This window comes from Chrysochloris asiatica, unplaced genomic scaffold, assembly GCF_000296735.1.
Source record: "Chrysochloris asiatica unplaced genomic scaffold, ChrAsi1.0 scaffold00184, whole genome shotgun sequence".
NCBI lineage: Eukaryota > Metazoa > Chordata > Mammalia > Afrosoricida > Chrysochloridae > Chrysochloris > Chrysochloris asiatica.
In genome coordinates this window covers 4,171,326-4,198,741 of record NW_006408702.1, presented here as the reverse complement: position 1 = coordinate 4,198,741, position 27,416 = coordinate 4,171,326, and the positions used below count along the sequence as shown (strand labels likewise).

At 45.8% G+C, this 27,416-nt stretch overlaps 1 protein-coding gene across 1 annotated transcript in view; it reads right to left on the bottom strand.

The window, feature by feature from the left end:
* FAM189A1 (family with sequence similarity 189, member A1) overlaps positions 1-27,416 on the bottom strand; it is a 150,570-nt gene that overhangs the window by 872 nt on the left and 122,282 nt on the right. The window contains exons 5-10 of the mRNA XM_006872159.1: positions 26,196-26,356; positions 25,524-25,664; positions 19,150-19,159; positions 15,936-15,990; positions 1,678-1,917; positions 605-679 (exon numbers count right to left, since the gene is read on the bottom strand). Coding sequence (XP_006872221.1) covers positions 605-679; positions 1,678-1,917; positions 15,936-15,990; positions 19,150-19,159; positions 25,524-25,664; positions 26,196-26,356 — 682 coding nt within the window. The remainder of the gene's footprint in view (positions 1-604; positions 680-1,677; positions 1,918-15,935; positions 15,991-19,149; positions 19,160-25,523; positions 25,665-26,195; positions 26,357-27,416) is intronic.

Below are 27,416 nucleotides of genomic sequence, written 5' to 3'. Positions count from 1 at the left end.
GTTTCAAGTTGTACCAAGTGAACACACTCTGGGTAGCCTGGGGCACTTTGGGTGGCATTGCGCAAACTTCAGCAATTCCACATGAGTAATCGTTTGTTTTTTTAAAAACCCTTTGCTTCTCCACTGGGATAGATTTTGGAATAGAGTGGGGAAGGAGCTCTGGTAGTATAGTGGTTACGAATCGGGCTGCTAACCTCAAGGTCAGCAGTTCGAAACTACCAGCTGTTTCGCGGGAGAAAGATGAGGCTTTCTGCTCCCGTCAAGATTTCCAGCCTCGGAAACCCTGTACAGGGTCGCTATGAGTCAGAACCGACTCCATGGCACACAACAACAGCAACAATCTACTTCAAAACAGACGCTAATCAATAAAGTTATATTAGCAACCACATGTGCATTAAAGTGGGTACAGCCCCTAGTAGGTTTCCACCCAGAGAGAAGGGAAATGCTCTTCTTCCAGCCCAAGGAGTTGGATTCCTCCCATTCCTGGGGACACAGGGGAAACTGGATTTGAAAACAACACAGTAAACGACCCATGAGTCACCGCACAGGTATTTGTACAGCAGGTGTCAGCTGTGCAAAGTTTTTAGAAAATAAGTTGTCTTACCAGTCCCTCGCACTGTCTGGGACATTCCTGCTTCCATATCGCGAATGCACAAGGGACTATGGGAAGCGGCGTCACCTTCGTCAGAAAGATAATTCCATGAGCACATTATCAAGGGGGACAGGATTACTGACGAAATCGCACTAGCTCTCCCATCGCTGACAACGCAAGAGATAGCTACAGAGTTGACATGCACCCACACAAATGTAAATCACGACACTCGTGTAGCTCTGCTCACTGTCCGACATGCCAGTAACAGACTGCAGTCTACTAGGTGCAGAGGAGACAGCGTCAGGGAACTGGGGCTAGATGCAGGAACGGGCTTGGGGCCAATTTCACAGTGGCATCGAACCACAGCTGTCTTCATTCTCATCCCAAAAACGTCATGGTTCTGAGCATGAATTTCACGCGTGGACCATGAGCGCCCACAAATGCCTGAGTCCTTCACACTACATGCATGAATGGGAGCGTGGAGGACAACGCGTTGGCCCTAACAGGGTGCAGTGAACTGTCCACTCTAACAGGCAGGGTGGGTGAGTCCCATTCAAGCCCCAGGCTACACAGGAAGCTCTGCCCAGGGTGCCAGGACCTGGAGTTTAAACCATACCTGTATTAACCCTCCTACCTACCCACCTAACACTGGTACTGAGCCATGACCATGCCTGACAGGGCTGCACAGCTGGCCTGGTACCGGTATTTGCATTAAGTATATCGGTTAAGGTGAGTCCTGGGTGCAGGAAAGGCTAAATGATGGGGAGAGCCTGCAGTAATAGGCCGGTGAGATTCATGGAACCTGCCTGGGCCTGCAGACTCTGTGAGCTCAGTCTTCTTAAACCCTCAAGGCCCTCGTCCCCCACTGGAGGACATCACCATCTCCAGACTCGGCCCAGCATTCTGTGATGTGAAATTGGAATCTGACATCAAGATGACAGTCCCAATCTAGCCCCTGAGCAGGAGTCCCAGGGCCGGGGTCCCAAGGCCGGCCTGGGCTTTGTGAAGACACTGCGTCAGGCCTGCAGCGCCAGGGTGAGTTCAGGTGAGCCCACAGGGACACAGGTGGGCCAAGGCGGCTTTACCTGCAGAGCTAGATGCGCATGAGGTGGGGTCGCTGGCAGAGCGGGACATTCGCCCAGGACCCGCCCACGCATGTGCCCCCGCAACACGAGGGTCTTCTGGGGACATGCAGCTCGAGCGATGACGGGGCAGCGGAGACGGTGGCTGGGAGTGTGGGGTGCCCGGGTCTTCTGGGGAGCAAAGGCTCCGGCCTGGTGTGCTGGCATGCTCCACAGCTGGGACATTCGTGGGGTCTGCTGGCGCTGCAAAGCAAGATGGCACGGGTTAGGAGTGTAGCCGCCGACTCTTCTAGACCCCAATCCTGGGTATCAGGGTCACAAGGGTGCCTGATGGACCAGTGGGGCCCATTCCAAACAAAGCAGGGCATTCTGAGGAAGCTCAGGGCATCTCAGCCAGGTGTGTGTGTGTGTGTGTGGTGGGGTGGGGGGACGACTCTGCCCACCCCACACAGGAGTGTTCCCCTGGGCCTGGAGGGTCCGCTTCAGATGTGGTGAGCAAGATTCTGCTTTGGTTCTCAGTGTATGGTCGACGGACCAGCAGCAGCAACAGCTACACGAGTGTCGTGATTTACATTTCGAATGTGTTCGAAATGCAGATTCTCGGGCCCCACCCAGAGTCACAGACTCAGGAACTCAGGGCCCAGCCATCTGGGCTTTCTCAAGCCCGCCAATGCTAGGAACAGCCATGCCTGGTGGGGTCCCTAGACCTGGGGGCACTGGCACCCTGGGCTGGACACCACATGGACCTGGTTAGAACGTGTTGGAACGGGATTCCTAGGGCATCTGCACCCACAGTGGAGTCTGAGAAGCTCTGATCCCCCAACTCCCCCATATCACCCGACCATTCCGAGCGCCCTGCCACGAGGGACACTAGGGGAAACTCCCAAGAATCCCAGCAGCCTGAACTCTCCCAGGGTCAGGGGCTTTAGGGACTTTTGTTTCCATTCCTTTATGTGTGCTTAACTTGGAACCTGTGGGGGAGGCCAAACCAGGGGCAGGGGGGCAAGGTTTAGATACTGTTTCCATCTGCCCTGCATTGTGTGCCTGCGGTGGGACTACGGGCCTTTACAGGAAACACCCCACTTAGCCCTCACCCCCATCTATGAGACAACCCCACCATCACTCCTATTCCACAGCTGAGGAAATGAGGCTGAAAGGGGAAAGAAACGAGAATCATAAAACCACTAAGTAAGTGTCTGGCACAGGCTAGAAGCAGGACTATTCTAGAACATAGGGTCTGGGGCCTTAAATGCTTTTAAGTGGCCGTCTAAAATAAAACTAATGTCTTCTACTCATCTAGAACAAAAGACAAGGAAAGAAAGCAAAGGCTCAAACAAAAAACTAGCCCGCAGGACTAATAGCTCATGGGAACCAAGGCCTCAATTAGCCTGCTAACACAAGAACCACACGGTGCCTGGTTATCCCTACCAACTGTTCTGATCAGAGCCACGAGAGAAGGTCCTAGATTAAAAGGAGAGAAATGTACACCAAAACTCAAATTACTACAAAAGGATCAGACTTAAGACCCAGTAAGACTACAGGAATCCCCGAGGAGATTGTCCTAAGATGCTGTTTGAATTTAATAAGCTACTCCTTGAGGTACCCTTTCATCCATGCAGTAGACTGGATGAAAACTAACAACCGCAATCACGAGTACTCAACTCCATTAAATTACCAACCATGAGGCCCCAGTCAGCATGTGCCCTAAAGTGAATATGAAAAGGAAACAGGACAAAAAATCACAACCCACAAAAAAATTAGAAATATGAGAATGCTGACACGTTTTGGAAACTGTAACCAATGTCAAGGAACAAGCCGCATAAAAACTCAAATGGAATTTTCTGCGCAAAAACTTTCACCTAACATTCAATGAAATGTCTTTAAAATCAAGTGCGGTGGCTCAGTAGGATAAGCACCGGACTAAAAACCACAAGGTCAGTAGTTCGGCAACTCAAGCCCACCAACCACTGTGAGGCTTTCTGCTCCCATAAAAATGTATAGCCATCAAAACCCTGTACGGGGTCATTAGGAGTCGAAACCGACTTGTGGGCCCGTGAAAAAAGCGAGAGAAAGATAAATATTGCTGTATGCACAAGCCTGCAATAACAGTGATCATGGATAGACTAGATTCATGGATAGACTCGTTGAGACAGAGAGTGGGCGTATATAGAGGTTTTACAGAGGATAGCGCTACAGCTGTATTTACCTTTGCTGCAAATACATCCATGAATGTGGTGAAACATACAGGGGCAAAGTTACAAAAACTTCTCAGCCATAATCAAACACGTTGAAGACTATGGTCTCGGGACACCAAGCGCAACTGGAATAGCAAAGTCCGCACAGACAACGTTCTAGATCCTACTTTGGTGGTTGCCACTGAGGTCTTGAAAGCTCATGATCAGGACGGCTAAGGTGCAATTATTAGTTGCTCGCTGTCCAGAGCAAAGAAGAATGAAGAAACCCGAAGATACATGGGAACAATTAGTTCAGTGGGTGGTGGACCATGCAAACCTCAGTGCCCAGGGCTCTGAGGCTGAAATGGAGCTGTGAGAAACTGAGGACACCGGGAACATTTAAGCTTGTTGTTGTTGCTGTTAGGAGCCATCGAGTCGGTACCGACTCATAGCGACCTTATGCACAGCAGAATGAAACACTGCCCAATCCTAAGCCAACCTCACTGCTGTTGCCACGCTTAAGTCCATCGATGCTGCCATTTGGTCAATCCATCTCGTTGGAGGTCTTCCTCTTTTTCTCTGAACCTCTACCTTACCAAACATGATATTCTTCTCTAGCGGCTGGTCCTTCCTGACAATATGTCTTAAGTATGAGAGACAAAGTTTGGCCATCTTGGCCTCCAAGGAGCACTCTGGCTGCACTTCTTCCAAAACGGTCTATTGATTCTTTTGGCAGCCCGTGGCACTTTCAATATTCTCCTCCAACACCATCACTCAAAAGCATCAATTCTTCTACGATCTTCCTTATTCACTGTCCAGCTTTCACATGCATATGAGGTTATTGAAAATACCATGGCTTGGGTCAGGCGCACCTTAGGCCTCAAGCTGACATCTTTGCTCTTCAACACTTTAAAAAGGTCTTGTGCAGCAGATTTGCTTAATGCAATACGTTGTTTGATCTCTTGACTGCTGCTTCCGTGAGTGTTGATAGTTGATCCAAGAAGAATGAAGTCCTTGACAACTTCAAGCTTTTCTCCATTGATAAGAATGTTGTTTATTGGTCCAGTGGTGAGGATTTTTGTTTTCTTGACATTGAGATGTAATCCATACTGAAGGCTGTGCTCTTTGAACTTCATCAGTAAATGTTTTAAGTCCTCTTCCTTTTCAGCAAGCAAGGTTGTATCATCTGCATATCACAAGTTGTTAATGAGTCTTCCTCCAATCCTGATGCCACGTTTTTCTTCATAGAACCCAGCTTCTTGGACTATTTGCTCAGCATACAGGTGGAATAAATATGGTGAAAGAATACAACCGTGTCGTACACCTTTCTTAATTTTAAACCATTCAGTGTTCCCATGTTCTGTTCGAACAACTGCTTCTTGGTCCAGGTACAGATTCTTCATGAGCACAATGAAGTGTTCCGGAATACTTACACTTCACAATGTTGTCCATAGCTTGTCACGATTCACACAATCGAAAGCCTTTGCGTAGTCAATAAAGCACAGGTAAACATCTTCCTGATATTCTCTGCCTACAGCCAAGATCCATCGGACATCAGCAATGATATCCCTCGTTCCACGGCCTCTTCTGAATCCGGCTGGAACCTCTGGAAGTTCTCTTAGCCAAAGTAAAATCGAGATCCTGACAGTCACTACAGAGGGATAAAGCTACATTTTAACTGTCATAGTCAATTATTACCCCATAATTAATCTCTTTTGCTTGTCAATAATCATTTCTCTTTTTAATTGAAAGCCAACCCCCACTCCAAGGTCCCGGTGTGGTGCTGTAGGATAAGCACTGGACTACCAACTATGAGGTTGGCAGTTCAAACTCACCAGCCACTCTCTGGAACCCCTATTCAGGGTCACTATGAGCTGGAACCAACTTGACAGTACTCAACAACAACAACATCACTTCAAGAACTACCACAGGAAGGGAGAGGAACAGCTACGTATTTCTTGTGAAAGCCATTGGTAACCTCTGTTGGCAGAAAACGGTGTCTGTCAGAGACAGCTTGTCCAGTATGGCCAGTGTGACTTGAGATAAGCAAAGTCCCAGAGAGTTTCTGAAATTCCTCAGTCACCTAGAGCATGCCCAAGATCCCTAAATGTACTCCCTCTCCTTTTCCCTAGGGGGCACAGATCTGGGAGATGTCTGCTCTCCTGTTCTCCTACGTATTGATTTTCAGCAAACACTTTGCTCTTTGCTTTTGAGTCCTGTCTCTGAGTATTGGCTCCATCAGCAACAGGTGATAAAGAACCAGTTTCCCACTTACAATCTGGCACCCCAGACGGAACAGCTGAGTACATGAGACGTGGGTGGTCAACAGAGGGTCAGTCCACCTAAAGGTCCAAGTGGTCGCAAGGGAGTTTCCCCCTCACAGGCCCATACAGAGGGCTAAGCCATAGCAGAGTGCTTCTGGTCCTCTTAAGCTCTCAGACCATAATTGAGCAAAACAGGTAGCCAGCTCACTGCCCAGGGTAGTTCCCAACTCTCCCCTTGATGGGCTCAGCACAGGATGGCGAGGGCTGCGGCCAGAGGGGCCATTCTGAAAGCCCTTGATCTCAAGACAAGGCACTTCTACACTCACTGCCTCAATGTGTAGGGTCACCTAGGCTAAGGACTATGTATGCTATCACGAAGGCAGGCCTGGTTTGGGGTTTCCATTCCTCTAGAAGTTAGTGTATGGTCTCTGTTTCTTTAAAAGGGTTAAAGACTGTGGTGAGTGACCCCAGATCCCTAGGTAAAGGACTGTGGGGAGTGGCCTCTGGCTCTGTGAAAAGACCAGAAGAGAGGACTACAGGGAGAGGTCCCAGGGTCTCTGGGCTCTGAATGGAACATGGGATGAGGCAAGGAAAAGGTATTATAGCAGGTGGAATTTTAATACTTCAGGTGTTCAGGCATTCATTGGTCCTATGCTGTTGTTGGTCCCTTGTTGTCTAAAAACTGGAGTTTTTACTTATTCAGACCTTGCAGGAAGGGCTAGCCACAGAGGGCCCACGAGCTGGTGTGCAGGAAGAAATGTAAGAGGACAGTTATTGTAACCTGAGATCTCCCTGTGCAGCCACCAGCCTTAGGTGTGAACGGGTTTTCTTTCTTTTTATGGACTGAGCATGCCCAGGAAAGAAAGTGGGGTAAAAAAAAGAAAGAAAGGTAGTCAAATCAGACATTGATTGAGATTGTGGGCCCTACCTCCCCAGCTGCTCCTTAGAAACCCTATACAGGGTCGCTGTGGGTCGAAATCGACTCGACGGCACTTAACAACAACCCATCAGGAAGGAGCTCTTGCAGCGTAGTGGTTATGAGTCGGGCTGCTAACCTCAAACAAGGTCAGCAGTTTGAAACTATCAGCTGTTCCACGGGAGAAAGATGAGGCTTTCTGCTCCCGTATAAGATTTCCAGCCTCAGCAACCCTGTGCAGGGTTGTTATGAGTAAGAACTGACTCCACAGCCCATAACCACCACCACTACCATCTATCAGGAGTGGGTGCACTTAAAGAGTTAACAAGAGACACCAGGGTAAACTTGAAAGCATTCCCAGAAAATTTCCTTCGGCAACATGCTAGTGAACTAGAAAACCTTCCATTTTGAGCCTGTGACAGAAAGATAAAGACAAGATAATTTTTAAGAAAACTGCACAGAAAGATAACAAGAGACGGCTATTTTTAAGACAGGGGAAAAAAAGGTTTGTCTTAAAATAGAATGTTTGGTTATGCCAGAATATTAAAGCTAAACTTGAGTTTTTAACAGTAAGTTTCATATGCTCAGAGAAAAGTTACATAAAAGGCTAACCTAATACAACAAAGAACAGAAAAATATGTAGGCATATTTGGATCTAAAGGTGAATGTGTTATGAAAAATCTGTAACAAGGGCAAGGGATAATAGTAACTTGGTTAAATTTTTTGATATGATCCATTTTCTTGTGTATTTGCAATGAAAGGTTTAATAGGTTAACTCACTAAAAGCTAAAATCAAATAGCATATAGAACAAGTACCCTGCTAACAAAATGTTTCCTTGGTTACTGCGTAAAAGAATCAAGAGGACAAGAGGCTTTTTAACAGAACAAATTCCTGAGCTAATAAACTCTTCCTAACCACTTAGAACTTCATAGAAACATTACAAAATATTTTTCTGTTTATGAAAAAGGGTTCTAAAAGATTTTATTTAATGAGTCATTTGATACTTGTCTGAGTAACAAATTTATATTACTGTCTCGATTTATGCTTTGGCCGAATATATTAGACAGCAGGCACATGATATAGAATGCAATATATCAAATATTATTTCAAAACTGTCAAGTAGTATATGTCTAGAATTTTCCAAAAGCTACAGTTAGTTGTTTATATTTAGAACTATTCTGTCTCAAATATTAAACAAAAAATAACTTTGTCTCCCCTAGGATGACGTTATATGTTTTATAAGCTTAAATATTAAGTAGTATGCTGTATTTCATTTAATTCTAAAAGATAAATGTTCAAGTAGATTAGACATGTCTAGGAATGTATTTTTAAATTGTTGAAGCCCACAAATGGTCTGGTTTTATTCAGTTTTTTTGTTCTGATTTGTGGGTGTGAATGCAGGCTAAAAATGGACGGACAATCAGACAAGCATCCTAAATGCATTCTAACTGAGAGTTTTTTCAGTTATAATCGAATGGGAAAAAGAAAATAAAGTTTCACCCTGAAGTTGTATGGTCACAATGTCAATTGGCTTGATAATATGAAAGATATAATGTATACAAAAATAAACTGGGTTCCTATATGTTTATCTAATATGGTGTTTTATAAGCTAAGGTTTAAACAAGGTGTTATCTTTTTGATTTCACTCTGTTCTGAGAGTTTACTGCATCTAAGCTTCTGTTTATATATCAAGTTGAATACTGTAGCTAATCTTTTTCATAAAACAATCTAAAAATCACAATTTTTATCCTAAGGCAAAAACCAAAAAAACAAAACAAAAAAAACCCTGCTTCTTGTACTGGGCTTACAATCATTCGTCCTTCTGAATCCAAGTGAGTGGTGTGGGTTAAAAAGTCTGAATATTTTTTAAAAATTGAGTAAGTAAGTTTATTTTGACAAAAGCTTTTGTGCTTAGAGCAATTTTAAAAGCAAAATATTTTCAAGTAGCTTATTTGAAAGTAATACTACAAAATATGTTTTATATAAAAAAACAATTCTGAAAGTAAAACTGATATTTCCAAAATGTCAAAAAAAATTATCTTTTCATAATATTGTCTGACAAAGATACTCCTTCAGATTGAGAAGAACTTGGCCCAGAAATGCTTTTGTTGTGTACCAGACTATTTTATAAACATATTTATTTTACAAAAGATAGCGGAAGTGAAATAATAATATCTCACTAAGTGTTTATGTTACTCTATTAAAATTGTTGTTGTTACGTGCCATAAAGTCAGTTCCGACTCACAGCAAGCCTGTATAGGGTTTCCAAGGAGTGACTGGTGAATTTGAACTAACGACCTTGTGGCTCAAACTAACTTTGCAATACAGTGCTTTATCCTATAGCGCCACACCAGAATTCCTGTATCAAAATAAAGCCCCTCAAAAGAAATATATTTTACTCCATCGAACAAAGCCAGAGGACGCTGGGAGAGTGCTGCCAGATTCCTCTGTGGAGAGGTGGGGGGTCTTTACCCTGCCTCTAGATTCCCTGTGACTGACTCAGAACCCACCCCTGCCCCCGTCCCTACACTGCCGCCAAGATTGGATCCTCCTGGAACTGCAGAGCGATACTCCACTGCTCCAGAAGACATAGTCTCCCACTCTTGGACCCGGAAAGATATGGGATTCAGCCAGGAGGTGAGCTCCTACCAGGCAGGGCAACTCCATTTAAGGGAGATCCCTACAAGTATTGACAAGGAGGGACCCACAGATCCCTGATTTCCACACTTCCTTCTCCACCTCAGGCCTTGGTCACTGCCCAAACCCAGTAAACAGTTTTAAAACAAGCCAGGAAAAGAGGCTGACAAAATAAAAGATTGAAACCCAGTAAATGGGAGCTGACCCCCAGAGGGAACTAAGAAACTACATAGGAGTTTTTGGGTGTGGTGTTTAGCAGGTGATGAGTTTGAACTGCCGACCTTGTGGTTCAAACCGACATTACAGTCCAGTGCATTACCCCATAGTGCCACACCAGGACTCCATTATATGTGTGTGTGTGTGCATGCATTGTTGTTGTTAAGTGCTGTCCAGTCAGTTCTGACTCATGGAGACACTGTATATGGTTTCCATGGAGAACTCGTGGGTTTGGACTGCTGACTTTGTAGTCTGCAGTCCTGCACTGCGGATCCCACAGCACCACACCATGCGTCCATAAATAACAGATAGTGCCTTTGACTCAGTTCTGACTCCTATTGACCCCATATAGGGTTTTTGATGAGTGGTTTCTGAGCTAGAACTGCTGACTTTGCAGTTCAACTCGGCAATGCGGTCCAGCGCATTAACCTGCAAGGGCACACCAGGACTCCAAATAACAGATCAGAAGTGCAGTAACACTCAGTGAAATACAAATGAAATAAACAAGACACCACTGTTCTTAACCCAAAAAGAAACAGAGAGAAAGGAAGCAAGCAAGCAATCAAGCAAGAATATCTATATACACACACACATACATGTTGTTTTATTAAGCGCTGCCAAGTCAGTTCCAGCTCACAGCGACCAGGTATAGTGTTTCCAAGGAACGACTTTTTGGTTCAAAGTGACCTCTTGCGATCCTGTGCTTTATCCTACAGCATCACACCAAAACTATACACACACACACACACACACCTCATTTTAAAAGAATGAGGATTTAAGTAATGGCTCCTCTGAACTGCCATCAGGACTAATAATTTATCCAATAGAAACTGCCACACACAACTGATCTGGCTCAATTCATCTTCTAGTCCTGGCTTTGAGAGCTCAAGACAGTTGTCCTGTTTTTAGTGAAAATAGTGGCTCAGATAGCAACTAGTCCTACAGTTGGCACCCTGCTAGAGCATGCCCCCTCTGTTGCAGGAACAGGAGGTGCCCAATAGCTAGTCCAACACGAAGTCTCCAGTTTCCAGAACTCAGGCTTTCCCCCGACTATGTCATATTACATTCATTTCTCATCCCTCCGCGTCCCCATTCAGCAGAAGCAGCCAGACAGAGCAATGTCCCACTTCCCAAAATTGATAAATGAACAGCAAAACGGGGGAACTGAAATGGGGCATGAGAAACTAAAGGCATAGGGGAAGTTTCAGCTTCTCCAAAGTAAACTGGAATTTGGATAGTCCATTAAAATGTAGCTTCTTCCCCCAATTGCTTGTCTTAGTCAATTACTACCTCATACCGAAACTCTTTTTTTTTGACACTAATAAATTCTTCTTTTAATTGGTAGCCAATCCCCACTCCAAAGAATATCCCAGGAAGGGAGAAAAACAGCAACACATTTTTGGTGAAGACCACTGATAACCACTATTGAAGACCACTGATAACCACTATTGGGGAAAAAAAACTCTTAGAGACAACACGTCCAACATGGTCAGTGTGACTGGAGATCAATAAAGCAACAAAGACATTTCTGAAATTCCTCCATCACCTACCCTATGGCCAAGATGCCTGGGAGATTTCCACTCCCCTGTTCTCATGATATCAACGCTCCATAAATGCTGTGCTTTCTGTGCTAAGTCCTGTCTCTGAATATGGGCTAATCAGCAGCAAATAATAAAGAATCATGTTCCTGGTTACACAAACATAAGAAAGGATCATATTAGAAGGTTCTGGATAGAGTGGGAAACAAATACAGAAAAAAACTCAAACTCATTAAAAAAAGACCATTTGGGTCTTGAACTCATGTTACTCAGTTTATAGCCAAACAACACATGAAGTTATAAGGGGAAGAGCACACACCTTAGACTGATAAATCATTTGAGATCAAAAGTGCAGCATTTATCTAATGCCACATTTCCGAAGACTTAGGAGAGGAGGAATAGAAACAGGAAACACGAGCAGGAAGTGGAATAAGCCGGGGTGGGGTGGGGTGGGGTGGGGTGGGTGTGTTGGAATTGCAATCAATGAGATGAAACAAAATGTGTATGAATTATTGAACAGAAAACTGATCTGCTATATAAACCTCCATCCAATGCACAATTTAAAAAGTTTAAAAATAGAGCAAATCCAAATAAACGAAGCCTAGAAATATATTAAAAAATATTTATTTTGACTGATTCCTCTTCATCCCAAATTCTTTCTAAATTCCAGCGGTAGGGAAATGGAATCAGAGGGAGACTAAAGTGTGTTCAGCTCTGAATGTAGGTGTGTGGGGATAGACAAGTGTACACACACACACACTCACGTACACATGTTGGGTTGTTAAGTACCAGTGAGTCGAGTTTAATTCACAGCCACCAAGTATGGGGCTTCTGAGGTCATAAATCTTTGCAGGAGCAGAGAGCCCATCCTTTTCCTGAGGAGTGGCTTGTGGCCTCAAACCACTGATGTTGCTCTAAGTCCATCAAGCCATCACACTCATACACATATTGTTGTTGTTAAGTGCCGTCGAGTCGGTTCTGACCCATAGTGACCCTATATAGGGTTTCTGAGGAGCAACTGGTGAGCTTGAACCTCTGACCTTGCATTTCAAACGGCTTTGCAGTCTGGCACATTAGTCCACAGTGCCACACCAGGATTCCACTTACACATACACATATATGTAAATGAAAACAGATGGCACTTGTATAACATCACAGGCGAAATTGCCCCATACGAGTAATTCACTTGTTTTGTATATTCTCACCCTAGTTTTGACAGAAGTCATAATACTGGACTTTTGGTATTTCACCTAGCAGATAACAAGCATTTTTCCTTATTAATGTACAGTAAACTAGTTAGAGGGAATACAGTGGCTGCGTAAGATAAGCACTGGACTGTGATCCACAAGGTCAGTGATTCCAGCCCACAGGCCACTCTTCAGGAGAAAGATGAGACTGTCTGACTCTACAAAGATATACAGCCTTGAAAACGCTATACAGGGTCAACTCAAGGGCACTACCAACAACATAGTTAGCATATGTAATAGATTATGCTGAAATTTCAGTAATGTAATTTATTAGTACTGTCTTCATATGTGGAGTCCTGGTGTGGCGCTGTAGGCTAATGTGCTGGACTGAAAAGTTGGTTTGAACCACAAGGTCAGCGGTTCAAGGTCACCAGCTGCTCCTTGGAAACCCTATACATGGCTGCTATGGATTGGAACCAACTCGATGGCACTTAACAACAACAACAACAACAATCTTCATATGTAGTGTTTTCTTTTGTCGCATTAACTCCCCTTGCATAGTTCCAGAAGTGAGGTCACCACATCGGAGGCGTAAATTTTACAGCTCTATCCACAATGCTTGGAGTCCAGGTGTGGCGCCATAGGGTAAGCACTCGATCTCAAGGTCCAGTTGAACTGCAAGGTCGGTGGTTCAAACTCACCAGCCGCTTCTTGGAAACCCTATACAGGGTCCCTATGAGTCAGAACCAACTGAACAGCACTTAACAACAATCCAAAATGCTTTCCTAAAGAGATGGGCCAATTTATAAGCAACCACTCAGGACTAGCAGCTCCATTCCAGCTTTGTCGGAAACCGGGTCGTTACTATTTTACTTTCTGTAAAATTAAATTTAATTTCTTTATGTTTATTTTTTGTTACTACTTTGCTGTATTAACAGATGAAAAGTTTAATAGAAAGACCCAACCGGAGTCGGCAAGAGCATTTCTAGAACCAATAAGCAAGTTCAACAAGGTTGCAGATGATACAAGTTTGCTGATCAATACACAAAAATAAATCTGCTTTTGTCACATCATTAGTCACATATGAAGTGGCTCCAAAAGTTAATGGAAATTTTTCATTTCATTTTTCCACTAACTTTGCATACTAACAATAAACACACAGAAATGGAAATTAAAAACACAAAACACCATAAAACTGATGATCTGCTCTGTGAACCTTCACCAATCAACTCACAAAAAGTTCAAAACAAACACACAACAACAATACACCATTGACGATCATTCCAAAGGAAATGAAATACTTCGCCACCACTTAACAAAACAGGTGTAGGATCTATTTGCTGAAAATTACAAACCGTGGATGAAAGAAGACCCAGATAAATGGAAAGCCATAGTATTTTCACAGGTCAGAACACTCAATATAGTCAAAATGTCAATCCTGCCCAACATGATGACTGTTGAATGCAACTGTTGTTTAATCCAACTCCTATCAAAATCCCAGTAAGGCTATTTGTAGACCAAACTGACGCAATGGTTTATATGGAAAAGTCCGGCTTCTAGAATAGCTAAAACAGTCTCTATTCATGTAATCAAGACTAATTCATCAAGAAGGCTCTCTGGAAACACTCAGTACTTCCTGGCTCCTCGGAAGACTTAGGTGTACCTGCTGCCACAGGACTTTGTACCACAGAGCCACCCTTAGTGTACCAGTGGCTGGGCCTGGGATCTGCCATTGGCACAGGGAGAGATAAAACATCAACAGAGCAGAAGAGAAAACTCAGAAAATGTACCCAGCTGATTTCTGGCAAAGATACAACAGCAATCCAATGGAGGAAGGACACCCTTTTCAACCAATGGAACTGAAACAGTCAATCAGACATCCTCAGGCCAAAAAAGAAAAAGAAAGAAAGAACGTAACTTGACCTAAACTTCACACCATTACACAAATGAGCCAGTAGAAGCTGTCTTAACTGAAGTTAAACTATTCTGTGCACTTCTGACCTGTAAGGGCTGGGTCCCAAGCCTTAGGTCAATCTATAGTTAACTGCCTGGGTCCCAGGTTCTAGACAGTGAGGAGGGTCGAGCTCTACAGAATTTCTAATAGGAGCGCTCCGATTCCTCCATTTCTCTCTAACTGTATGGATTGGACAAACAAAAAGTGTTCTCCCATTGCCTCTAGATGGCTCTGCCTTCCCAACCACACTATTCTCCAGAAAAAGGACATTGTAGACTTCTGGTGTGGCTCTGCAGGATCAGCATTGGACTGAGAACCACAAGGTTGGCAGTTCAAACCCACCAGCTGCTCTAAGTTGGAACTGACTCAATGGCACTTAATATCAACGCAGTAACAGGAGTCATTGGACTAGAATACGCTTGGGTTCTGCCAAAGGCCCTCTCAGATCAAACCTTAGAATGCAGTGGCCAGTAAGGGCCACTCTGTAACAGAACAGCTGGGACGCACTGAGTCCTGGAGTATATCCCGGGAAGGGCATAGGCTATCCCTTCTGGGACACAACTTCTTATGACTCTTTGGAGTTCCAAAGGGAGAAGATCAATTCCAAATCCCCACACTAATCAAGACTCAAAGGTTACAGGAACAATGTTCCTCTTCTACCTCCCCTAGATGTTAACTTTGATTTGGGGGCTGATGCTGTAATTGTGTCCCTTTCTAGGACCTTTAGTCATTTTCTAAGTTATCTGACTTTGGTCTTAGAATAAACGCCCCCACATAGGCCTACGTGGGGACTTCAAGAAGAAGTCTCTCTGGGAACACCTAGCCCTTTCTGACTTCTTGGAAGACCTGGGTGCAGCCCCTGCCACTGTGCTGGTAATGTAGATCCACCGTTAGTGTACCAGTGACTGGGCTGGGGGGTGGGGGGTCTGCCATTGCACATCTGTCTTTTAACATCCGCTAGCCTTTGCCCTCAGCAGGTAGCAGGAAGCACGCAGAGAGACCCAGCCATGGGTCCCTCCTCAACCAGCCCCTTCTTCTGTGAGAGACACTGCGTGAATATTGGCCTGCTACAAGTTTAGCTTTAGAAAGGGTCTTGGATGGAAACTGCAAATTGAGGAGAGTTTTTGTCAAATTTATACCCTTGAAGTGAGAATGCGAGGAGTCTCCCAGATATTATTGGAGGCGGGCTAAGGAAACAATGTGGAGGGTTTATATGGTACTTCACTGGAAAGGCTATCGCAAATTCCATCCCCTAAACAGATAAGAAATGGAGAAGAGAATCAGGGGAGAAGAAGAGATAAAGGGACACACTTCGCAAAATAGAAACAGATTGCTTCAGATAAGCGCTTCCGAGATTGCAAGAGGGGCGGTTACCTTGTGTGCTGAAGCCAGCAGTTGGCTCCCCAGAGCTGGACTCAGTCACCTGCTGCTGATCTAGGCGTGTGACCTACAGCAAAAAACATAAAGCATCAGGAGGTGTCCAGTGGGGCTCAGCCACCCCCAGACACACTGCTGCTGCCAAAGCTGACCTGGAATCCCCACTCTTCTCCCGCTGATTCGTGGAAGGTGGAGGATTCAATGTGCTGCTGCGGTTAAAAGCACTTGGCTGCTAACTGAAAGGTTGGTGGTTTAAACCCACCAGCAGCTCTGTGGGAGAACGATGGGGCCGTCTGCTTCCGTAAAGGCTTAAAGCGCTGGACACCCTGGGGGGCAGTTCTAGTCCATCCTATAGGGTCCCTATGAACCAAATCAAGTAGATGGCAGTGGGTTTTGTGGAAGTGGAGACATCCTTGATGGGCCACATCCTATTACTGTGACCTTTTAAAATCAGTTTCCCCCCTTCCCTGAAAGCCCACCAGAGCTGTGGTACTCCCTTCAGCCCACAAACCTTCCACTGATGGGTGCTTTGGAACCCAAAAAGTCTCCACAAGATTCTCTTGGGTCACCATGCCCAGGCAAGACAGTCCTGTCTTCACTTCCAAGCACTCTCTCTCCTCCCTGGCCTCCCTCACAGAAGAGTAAGGTCACAGGGAAAACGTTACAAGTCCCATAATGTTCTGCGCGGGCAAAATTTGGATGCTGACTGGGCATCTAATAAACAGTCACTGACTGAATGAATCCCAAATTCCCACTGAGCTTACAGGCCGTCTCACAGATGGGATCCTGAGGCCACAGCCACCTCAGGCCGCCCTCCCAACTCTGACCTCAATGCAGATACAGGGCCCACCCAGAGTTGGGGGTCAGACTTCCTTGGTGGAGCAGGTACTTTTTGTTGACTGCCAGAAACAGAGAGTAGCAGAGGCAGGTAGGCGCCCTACTAGTTTTCTGCTCTACCTTTGCCCTCAGCTAATACTTGGATTCTATCTCTGCTCCAGGGTGTATGTAGCGGCCCCGCATCAGTACCAAGCACGTAAATCGTGCATCTACATTGCGTGGATGCTTCTGTGAGCCCCCCTGTTATTTTTCAAACAAGAAACAATTTCTGCATCTTTGTGTTATTTCTGGATTATTTTCGGGACACGTTTACAAGTAGTGCGCTCTCGGGGGGGCCGGGGGGCGCTAAGAAGGTGCTAGCAGTTCTGCGGCTTAAACTGATTCCAGTCTAAATAATTACATGGCGTCTCCCTTGGCGTCCCCACGTCAGAGAGATGGCTCTTCAGTGTCCTCCTTAGCACCGCTTGCTCACAGCTGCAGGTGAGCAGGGCTCGGGTTCTCTACCAACACAAAGGCTGAGTCCAAGCTGACAAAGAGGGACTCTGGGAGACCCACTCTAGGCTCAGAGCACTGCCAGTGGGCAGGAGATCCACTGGACGTGTCTTTGGACCCAACATATATACTTTGTTGTCATTGTTGTTAAGTGCCGTCAAAGTGGTTCTGACTCATAGTGACCCTGTATAGGGTTTCCAAAGAGCAGTTGGTGGGTTTGAACTGCCAACCTTGTGGTTTGCAGTCCATTGTTGATCCTACAGTGCCACAGAGCATAATCATGAAAGTTATGGTACATGGGTACTCTTTTCTGACATTTTCCTTAGGTGAGGGAACTGATTAAGGAAGAATTAGCACCTTTCTTGTCCCTGCCTTCTCTCCTCTGGACTCACTATGAGTATATGGAGTGTATGCCAATAACCAACATTGGAAATCACTGCCAAGACTTTTCTGCTAAATCACACACACACATACAGAGAGAGAGAGAAAAAGAGAGAGAGAGAGAGAGAGAGAGAGAGAGAGAGAGAGAGAACATCCTAAGCATCCATTTTCTTCCATAGCTATTCCTATATCTAACCCTCAACTTGACTTTTTTGGCAGGGATGGGTGGCAAAAACTACTGCCTGAAAAAAGAAAAATCTTTCTTCTAAAGTTGTAGGACCAGCACAGGACTATAAACCTCAAGGCCAACAGTTTAAACCCACCAACTGCGAGTTGGAACTGACTCAATGGCACTTAACAACAAAAAAATAAAATGAGAGCCATACACCTTGGGACATGGACAGAAGGAAATTAGATTTATCTCATATTTTGCAGAAGTATCGCTCCAGCTTCCCCCTGGCTCCCAGTAGACAGTTGAGTCTGGTTTCCGAGTAGACAGCTCCAGGAAGCAAGCAAGGCAGGCAGGGTTTCCTTTGAATTTGGCCTTCCCTGGTGTGAAAAGTCACTTTACTACACGGAACCTGGGGGAAATGCTTAGGTTCACACAGCGTTTTCAATCCAACATAAAGGTACAGGGAAGGGTAGAGAAGAAATATATGTTTGGCTTAGAGTCTGAGTTGAACTATAAGGTTAGCTCACACACAGCTCTTTCCGAAGTAGTAGGGGAGAGAATGGGGCCCGGGAATAACTGAGAATATCCAAAAGTCCACACAGACTGATTCGCAGCTGTGCTATTTTTACCAGTCATCAGAACTGAAAAAGCAATCAGCATTCAGGCAAAGATGCCGATTTTCTCTACATTCATTCTACTTGCTTTTAGACAGTTCTGTGACTGAAGCACACTTCATGGGAAGGATTCCCTGTCTCTCAGACAAGCTAGAAATCAGTCATCCGGGAGCAGGTTTATGGAGAGGTGCTCTTTGGGAGTCATTCCCAGAAATCACAGAAAACGTGAATTGAGATTACAGGTGAGTGTCTCGAAGCCATCTTTGGAAATTCTTCACTAAGCTAAGTTTAAAACTATAAGCAATAACTTTCCATCTGTCACGTTCCCTGGCTTCCTCTGGTACTGGTTCCCTCTTGTCTCTGGTTCTCCTTGTTCCCATTAAGTTTCCTAGAGAACTGTTGTGGCCTGTCCATCCCAAATGCCCATCTCTTCTAATGAACCCAGGGCCATAAAATCGCAACCAAAATATTCTATGAATCCCTTTCATGTACTCTCAGTTTTGACATCAAGGTTCCAGACTCTCCACGTCTGCCTATAGAGTCCTCTACTTTGTGTATCCGCCTCCCCCAATCCTCCCCAAATCTGAAACTCCAGAGCAGTTCAAGTGCACATGTCTTACTACCGATGCCCTTTGATGGTACGAATGGTTAATGTACTTGGCTACTAACCGAAAGATGGCTGATTCAGGTCCACCCAGGGTTCCTCAGAAGAAACACCTACTGATCTAAGGAAACGCCAGCCATTGAAAGCCTGATGAAGCATAATTCGTCTCGGATACACATGGGTTTTCATGAGCACAGTCAACTCAACAGCCGTTGGTACTGGGGAGACCACCTTAGACCGTTAGTTGCATGGGGGACAGTTTTCTAATCCATTTATGATTTCCTGTCTCTCTGAATACTGTACAGCCCAATGGTTCCTGGGACACAGGCTGCCATCCCAACAGGAATATCATACTTCCAGTGCTTAGTAACTGTCTTGCTAGAGAGAGAAACCCACTCCTCACCATCCTGCTGAGGTGATCAAACGCTGCAGAGGACAACAGCAATGCCTGTTAAACCAGAATGAACATCTGGGATGACCGAGTCACACAGGTGAATGAGTCCAAATGAACACCTTCCAACAAGGCACGCTTTCTCTCAGGCAATTTCAGCATCTCCTCAGTATATGGAGTCCTGGTGTGGCGCTGTGGGTTAATGCGCCAGACTGCAAGGCCATTTGAACTGCAAGGTCGGCAGTTCAAGCTCACCAGCTGCTCCTTGGAAACCCTATACAGGGTCGCTATGGATCGGAACTGACTCGACGGCACTTAACAACAACAACAACCCTACACACAAAGCCTGCACAGCCCCTGTACTGCTCACTGGGCTGTCGGTGTGTGGTCTTTCTCTCCCCAAATGGGTGCTGATGGGTTATTTGTCTGCCTCTTGTCCCTCTTTCTCTCCCAGAAAGGAGTCCTTTGGCTCCTTGCTGTCAGTCTCTTCAGGTTGGGTTGGGACCACCTGGGAGGGGGCAGAGAGCAGAGCAGCCTTCCCTAGGTGGAGGGAAATGGATTTCACTGACTTACAGATGTACAGAGGTGTCTGTGGGATTGAAAAGTTCCCCGGAACACCCGGTCAGGGTGTAGACATGGGAGACCTCTCTCCCAGAAAAAGACAATGCTGAGGAGGTCTCTTCGCTGCCAATTCTCCAAAGTGGATGAGGCTGCAAGGCCCTTGCAAGCGGGACATTTTGAGAAAGCACACACTAATGTGAGACTTTAAGTAGCTAACCTTCGAGTGCCTCTCACTGTTATGTGAAGGAAATCACAGTGTAGTGATTTCCCAACTGTTTTTGAGAAATGGTTTCACGTTGGTTTTAGCGCCAGTATTATCCTCCAATCAATTCTTCTGGAAAGTAGAGGCGAGCAAGGATAAAAGACGGTAATTAAGTAACTTTGAAGGATCACAGGGTGGCACAGTGTACCAACTGTCAATTCGAATGCAAACATTTCTTTTCAACACACACACACACACACACACACACACACACACACACACACACACGGGGCCTTTGAGCAGAAAGGGCAGGTGCCCTGTGCACCGTTCTTTCTCCTTCTCCCTCTTCCCAGCAGCCAAGGCTCTTGAGAGATTTCAGATCCTTCTACAGAAGGAAACGGAAACGGAAGAGGCAAGTTCCCAAAAGGGCGAGGCAGACAACAGATGGTCCCATTTAAGCGCCCACTGCTGCTGAAAGGAGCTCTGGTAGCAGAGTGTGTTACGTGGTGGGCTACTAACTGTAAGGTCGGAAGTTTAAATCTACTAGCTGCTCTGTGAGAGAAATATGAGGCTCCCTCTCCTCTACAGATTGAAAACCCTACACAGGAAACCCTACACAAGGTCAGTATGAGTTGGAACTGACTCCATGGTACACTATCACCACCAACAACACTGCTGGGAAAAAACAAACATACATACGTATATGGAGCTCTGGTAGCGTAGTGGTTACGAATCGGGCTGCGAACCACAAGGTCAGCAGTTCGAAACTACCAGCTGTTCCACAGGAGAAAGATGAGGCTTTCTGCTCCCATAAGAATTTACAGCCTCGGACACCCTGTCCAGGGTCGCCATGAGTCAGAACTGACTCCATGGCACATAACAACAACATATATATGTTTTTAACAGGTATTTGTTGTTTGCCAGTTCTGGAGACCATTCATCTAGATCCAAGTGTTACTCTGGTCCTCCCATCACTTTGGTATTCCTTGGCTCTGCCTTCCCACAGGTACTTACCACCTCTGTGACTGCTCTGCTCTTTGTATAAATCTGAAGTGATGAGGGTGAGGACTCCTCCTATAATGTATGGCCTCGTTAATGTAACACAGAGACCCAATTTCCAAACAGGATCGTCTCTCCAGGAACTCAACATTGGGGGAGAGGTCCCAACAGAAGCACCCTCCTCTCCTTAAGGTGGTGATGGAGAACTGCATCCTGGACCTCTCCGAATTCCTCGGGGCTATCTACCTGCTGGTTACAGCGCGGCCCCTCCCTCTGTGTGGTGTTCCTCCCTGGCCTCTCCAAGGACTGCCCTCCAATGACGGCCGCAGGCTGGAGGTGCCAGTCTCTCACCCTCTGACCCTTCTTCCATCGACTTTGCAACATACTCAAGACCTCACACCCTACTACACTGCTATCTTCGCCCTCTTCTCTTTCCACATCCTGAAGGAGTGGTTGTATGGAATGGTGACACAAGGACATGATCGTTTCACTGGGAACTGATGGGGGTCATGGAGGAGAAGAGAGAAGAGGAGAGTACGTTGGGCAGACGGTGGCTATGTCTCGTGCCAGGGGTCTGGCAGGCCAGGACTAGAGGCTCCGGGAACCTTCGAGGCAGCTGATTGTATGTCAGCACGGATGGGCCATGGGATGGAGGCAGTCTGCTTAGGGGGGCTTCTTGGATTCTGTGGTCTTCAGAACACAGGAGTGAACATCCCTGGACAGTCCAGGACCTTGGAGATTGACTGGGATACCCACAGAACCTGAGGAACCAGCGAGGGAGTGGGGTGTCCATGCAAGGAAGGGGAGCAGTGGGGGGCGGGTAGAGGTCTTCAGGATGCAGACTTTACATGGTGATGCTGTTGGTGTTGTTAAGTGTCCGCAAGTTGTTTTCAACTCATAGCAGCTGGTGGGTTTGATCTGTTGGCCTTGTGGCTTTAAGTCCAGTGCTGAGGGTGCAAGAAGAACTCAATTCTCAACAGACAAGCTTCAAAGCAGGCCAAGTACCAGGGGTCTCCCAGAAAGCCTAGATGGCAGAAGTCAGCATTTAGGGTGTGAGGCCCAGAGACCCCCATGGGTCCACCTAGCTCATCACCGAGGATCTCGTGGTAGCTCTGAGACAGACGCTAGTGGTGGATAGACAAGGGATACCCGAGAGTGTGTGTGGACAAGTGAATTTTGTCTCTAATGCACATCAGCATCCCCTGGGGTGGAGGGCTGACTAAATGTAGATTGCTAGACCTCTCCCAGGGTTTCTGGGCGTTTGTGGTGGCGCTGGTGTGTGTGTCTCCTTCAAAGTTGCTGTTGCCGCTGCTCCAGGCGGATACGTTGGGAACGCCTGGGTCTTTCAAATGTTTGGCCAAGGGGGAGGAGAGAAGTCAGAAGAGCAGCTGGAGTGGACTGAGAGGCAAAGGCCTTGAGGGCGTCACTAAGTGCCATCTGGTACCCTGGAAGGAGGAACATTTCCATGGCAGATATTTCTCCTGAAGTGTGCAGAAGCCAACAGCCACCTGGCTCAGCAGGAGGTGAGTCTGGTTGGTGCTTCCTGAGAATGTGAGTATTTGTTCCCTAACCCCCAGCCTGTACAGTAGAGCATACCTTTGTTCCCAGATCCTGGTAGGCACCTCATGGGCATAACTGTCTCTCCATCTACAAATGGTTTCTAACAGCTTGTACCTCTTTAGGCAGTGGTAGGCCAAGGACCAACCCCAACATGCGGGCTACCCCCCAAAGACCCTGGAAAGAGTCAGACAAGCCTTCCAATCAGGGGCGGGACACCTGTCCAACCTGTTCACACAGCTTCCCTAGCTATTGAAAAACTCAGGGGGTAAGGTTCTAAGTATGATCTGTAAACTGTTGTTGTTGTTGTTAGGTTAACTCTATACACAGCAGAACAAAACACTGCCCAGTTCCAACTCTCCTCACAGTTGTTCTGTGTTTGTCCATTGTTACTGCCGCTGTGTGAATCCATCTTGTTAGGGGTCTTCCTCTTTTTCACCGACCCTTCACTTTACACAACAGGTCCAAAATATGAGACGGAGTATTACCAAGGAACTTCTAAGGAACATTCTGAGTATACTTTTTCCAAGACAGAGTTGTTTGTTCTTTTGGCAGTATTCTTCTCCAACACCATAACTCAAACACAGATTATTCTACAGTCTTCCTTATTCTTGGTTCAACATCCACATGCATGTGAGGTGATTTGAAAACATCTCTGCTTGAGTCAGGCACATCTTAGTCCTCAAGGTGACATCTTTGCTCTCTAGTCCCTTAGAGATGTATTTTGCAGCAGATTTGCCTAATGCAATATACCGTTTGCTTTCCTGACAGTTGCTTCCATGAGCATTGGTAATAGATCCAAGCGAACTGAAGTTTTTGGCAATTTCAACCTTTACTCTAAATTTCATGATATTATTGCTTGGTCCAGTTATGAGGGATTTCACTTTTTTCACACTGAGGTGCAATCCATACTGAAGGATGTCGTCTTTGATCAGTAAGTAATTCAATTTATCTTTCCTTTTAGCAATAAGGTAGTGTCATCTGGATATCGAGGGTTGTTGATGAATCTTCCTCTGATCCTGATGTCATGCTTTTCCTGTTTCTCAGATTATTGGCTCAGCATACAGATTGAATAAGTATGGGGAAAGGATACAACCCTGATGCACACCTTTACTGATTTTAAACCATTTAGTGTCCTCTTGTTGTGTTCAAATGGCTACTAATTGGTCTTTGTACAGGTTCCTCATGAGCACAATCAAACGTTCTGGAATACCCATTTTTCACAACGTTGTTATGATGCACACAGTCAATAGAACACAAGTAAACATTCTTTCTGCTATTCTCTGCTTACAACCAAGATCCATCTGACATCAGCAATGAAATTCCTTGTTCCAAGTTCTCTTCTGAATCTGGCAACCGCTGCAACCTTTTTAACTGTATCTTCAAAATAATTATACCTGCAGGTGATGTTAATGATATTGTTTGATGATTTCCACAGTCCAGTGAGTCACATCTCTTTGAAATGGACATAAACATGGATCTTTTCTGATTGGTTGGCCAAGTACCTGTCTTCCAAATTGCTTGGCATAGATGAGTGAGCGCCTCCAGTGCTGCATCAGTTTTCTCAAACACTCCAACTGGTTTTCCGTCAAAACTACAGGGCATTCAATTTTGAACCATCTGTCTTCCCAATGAGTTCTATCCATTGGCCATTGCTCAATGTTTGGAGCCCACCCTCTTGGTGCATTCCCTGAACTCCCTGAACATCACCATCCCTACTGCCTCCCCACAGCCTCTGGACTCCTGGACTGCCCAGCCACGCCAGGACCACAACGCTCCCAATCATGGGCCCAAGATATTCACATCTCATGGCCTGGCTGGGGTCATTCATTATTGATGATGATGACTAGGACAATAACAATATCTAAGAAGGGCAGCTGCTGGGTTCATTACTTACACTACGGCCATATACGATGCTGGTATATCGGAGTGCTCATCCCATTTCAACCCAGGAGTTTGGTTTTCCTCTGCTCTTTATTTTATAGATGAGGAAACTGAAGCTCATCAAAATATATCAAGCACCTGTCAAGGAGTTCTGAGAATTTGCACCTGGGTGCTAAGGTACCTCCTGGCCCAGGCCAGACTCAGGCACTGGAATTGCTTTCTTACCTCCCCATTAGATGGTGGCTGTGAAGTTCCTTCCTGAATCCAGAGGTCCCTAGGTAATGAAGTAGGACATCCAGGTACCAAAATCCATCCCAGGGCTCTCTGCCCATGGGGAAGAACCCACACCATTTCCCCTGCATGTACCCCCACTACTAAATTCAGATACACCTGACTTGTGATGCTGGCCACAACTCAGCTGAGCTGGAGGTTGGCGGTTGTTATTATGAAGTGCCGTCGAGTCGAGTTCAACCCATAGTGACTCTATATAGGGTTTCCAAGGAGCGACTGGTGAGCTTCAACTGCCGACCTTGGGGTTTAACCGACTTTGCAGTCCAGCGCATTAACCCACAGTGCCACCCCAGCTGGTAGCCTATAAGGTATCCGTCCAGATATGCTTCCCCTGGCTGGTGTTGGCATCTCTGCAGCACAACCAGACTACATCCTGTAACTGGTGGTTCTGCTACAGTGTGGGGCTGGGGGACAGCATCCCACATGGCGCTGACACTGCAGAGAGCTGAGATGCACGGTGCTAACAGGCGGCAGGTTCTGTACAGGGTAGGGTGGTCCCAGAACCACACACAAGCCACACATGAGTGTTTCACTGCTTCAGGGCAGGTCTGAAAGATCCCCAAAGCACTGCGTAGGACTCAGTCTCAAATGGGACCCCACCTTACCTGACTGACCATACTCTGGTTCACCACGACCTCGTAGGGTGGAGGAAGTTCAGCAGGGTAGAGTAGGACAGGGCTGTTGATGGAGACATCATACAAGGTGCTGAAGGGGGAGGGAGCAAAGTCCAGGTGCAGGCCCCTGAAAAGGCAGAAGCACGTGGTGTCATCTGGACAGAACAGGGGCCCAGCTGCAGGTAGGTCTTCCCTCCTCAAACACTTGGCACACGTGTGAAATAAAAGCCTAATTCTCTGGGAAGTTTAAACTCTTGATTGTGTGTGTGTGTTTCCTATAAAGACACCAACATTTTCAACAAACTCTATGGCCCTGCCCATTACATTATAAACCTGTCATTAAATTTTACATGCTATATTAATGGCTATCATCTGATAGCAGTTTTGTGTTTCACTAGAACAAAATAGAACTAATCTGATCCGGCTAGATTTTCCTTCTCAGCACACCACATACGTTTTAATAAAGAGGCTCTATTTCTAGACAATTTTTCGTTTCACCTTCAATCTCTACTCTTTCTTCAAAACTTTTTACAACTTGCTGGATTTCTCCACAAAAAGAGAAATGTGGCAGTATCTACTGCCAACCACCCAAAGCCTGCTTTTGCTATGTCTCCCTGGGGCTTGGGTCCCAGTCCTGGAGATAACAGGGAAGACAAACCTCTGGGCTTCCGTCGTGGGCGTGCAGGTGTATTCCGGAGGGTAGTAAGGTGGGGGCGGGATGGGGGGGATGAAGTCATCAAAGTCCAGCGTCTGGTGGAGAACAATGCCATGCGGAGTCATGCATGTGGGGTTGGCAGAATGGGATGTCTGTGGGAGGAACTGAGAGACAGAGACATAGATACAATCAGGGAGACCTAGGACAGCTTGCTTACATGGCTGGCAGCTATAAAAGTTCATTATCACAATAAGCTTGGATTATATGCCAGGACATCAAAGACACTTTTAAAAGTTCCACAACCACCCAAGAAAAACAAAACAAATAAACCCAGAGGAATAGAAGCAAATCCTGTTGGAGAATGATGATGCATGGAAGGAACGGTAATCATTGCAATGAAGCCATGAGTGTGAAACCCATGTTCTCCCATGTAAACTACCACTCAGTTCACAATAAAAACTTAAAAAACAAAAGTTAGCTCCATGAAGAAGGGTTGTCTCCGAGGCGTCATGATCTTGGCTCCCACACTTTACACCAAATGCTGGTTTTCTGAAGAAAAACACATCCTGGGAAGTCTTCAGTTATATTCCTATCATCTAACCGGAGAGCATGCCTCAAAAGGGGCACTATTTAAAACAGCACTCCCTAAGTGCGCTCAACCCCAGACCCAGAAGATGTTCCAAACTGGCCACCCAAATTTCTACAGTCCAATAAATTTGGGGAATTCCACATCTTACAGTCTTCCTTGGAGCAGTGTAATGTCTATGAGGGTGCTGAAGACACCGCGAAGGCATGTGCTGAAAAAATCCGATAAGCCCATAACTCAACATTGCTCAAATATTTCATATGAACACCGTAACATTCAATTATGGCATCAGGCTTAATGCTCAGCTGCTAACTGAAAGGTCTGCAATTCTAGCGGTCCACTAGACACTCCATGGGAGAAACATTACAGTCTGCTTCCACCCCATGGGACAGTTCTGCTTCATCGTGTCGGGTTGCCATGAGTCGGAACTGACACAATGGCTACTGTTAAGGGTTAGATACACAATATCTATTTAATATTTACAGCTTCAAGGAGTCCATACATCCTGTACAATATTACTCTATGGAGGTGACCTTAAAAGGTAGCATGCTGCTTGAGTAAACTGAGAAGCATCAATCACCTAAAACAAACGCTACTGCTGTCTAGTTTACCATTTCTGCTCATGGGAACATCTGACT